Genomic DNA, 1,306 nt, shown 5'->3' on the forward strand with positions numbered 1-1,306 from the left:
CACTTACAATCTCTTGTACGATACTATATTAAATTTAGAATATTGATATAATATGGATTGATATATATAATATTGATTTTTACTGTGTTGGGAGACAATATTAATTTTCTCTAATTATTGTCAGCAATGTAGAATTTAATCAGAGAAGAACTGTAAGTTTAACAAGTTTTATAATAACGTCATCTTTACAATTTGTTAAGCTTGCGAGATAAATGAGCAAGCAAAAATTTACAGTAATTAATTTGTAACCAAAATGCTATAACATTATTATTATATCCAAGCTCACTTTTTATTATTTATGTCTCACTTTTGTAATACATTAAATGCCGAGTAAGATATTTTTAAGATCTAAATGAAAAGAGTTAGAGATATATTAATACAGAAGATATTATATACTGGGGATATTTGTTTACAATAAGAATAATATAAAATAAGAGTAATACGAACACTGCTGTAAGACTGGAGAGATAAGGTTATCAAGAAGCTACTGGTAAATTTCATAGGAAGTGTGCTGCGTAACATGATCATTAATAGTTCTTTTCTTTCGTTGACTGATAGTGAAGGCCAGTTCATATCATATATTGCATCTCCTACGCTCATACTCTATCAACATAAATAAAATAATTATCTCTACACAATAATATCTACTGAATTATTTTACTGAATACTTTGTACAAATATATGTATTGTATGTCACGATACATGCATTTTATAAACATTCTTTTATACATGTAGGTATATATATACGTATTTCGTAAAATCGTTTATTATAGGATAGATTCGTAATATGAAAAAGCGGAGTTTCCGTTAAAATAGATAATAATCGCATGTAATCATTAATTTCATTGTAAGCTTAATACTCTCAGGGTGAAATCTATTTAGTAGAAAATTCATTATTTAATCATGCAATTGTTGTGAAAAAATATTTATAAAATTGAATGTTGTCAAGTTGTTATTGAAGCGAATCTTTAAATCTTCTTAGTATGCATAATAAATAAATATTCAACAATAAATTCTGCATGCGGTAATAGAGTAAGATCGTATTAATAGGAAAATACGGTATATAATGATTTGCTTAATTGTAAAAATCAGATTCGATGATTGTGAAATTGTAAGGTATGGGATTTGTAATATGAGGTATTTAGAGTATACTTTTAATTTTTGAAAATTAAGAAGTTTCTTTTACTTTCTGACCGTCTCACTTTATAATAAGCATATAAATTTGATATATTATAATTGTAATGGATTCTAATTTTAGGATTATTGTGTTTAAAAATGACAAAGTTATCGAAAACTTATATAATTA

The 1,306-nt window shown here is 25.3% G+C and overlaps 1 protein-coding gene across 1 annotated transcript in view; it reads right to left on the reverse strand.

Moving 5' to 3' along the window:
- LOC108756126 overlaps positions 1 to 1,306 on the reverse strand; it is a 14,506-nt gene that overhangs the window by 4,109 nt on the left and 9,091 nt on the right. The window contains exon 7 of the mRNA XM_018499719.1: positions 444 to 603. Within this exon, the coding sequence (XP_018355221.1) occupies positions 444 to 603 (160 nt within the window). The remainder of the gene's footprint in view (positions 1 to 443; positions 604 to 1,306) is intronic.

Source organism: Trachymyrmex septentrionalis, unplaced genomic scaffold, assembly GCF_001594115.1.
Source record: "Trachymyrmex septentrionalis isolate Tsep2-gDNA-1 unplaced genomic scaffold, Tsep1.0 scaffold95, whole genome shotgun sequence".
Classification (NCBI taxonomy): Eukaryota; Metazoa; Arthropoda; class Insecta; order Hymenoptera; family Formicidae; genus Trachymyrmex; species Trachymyrmex septentrionalis.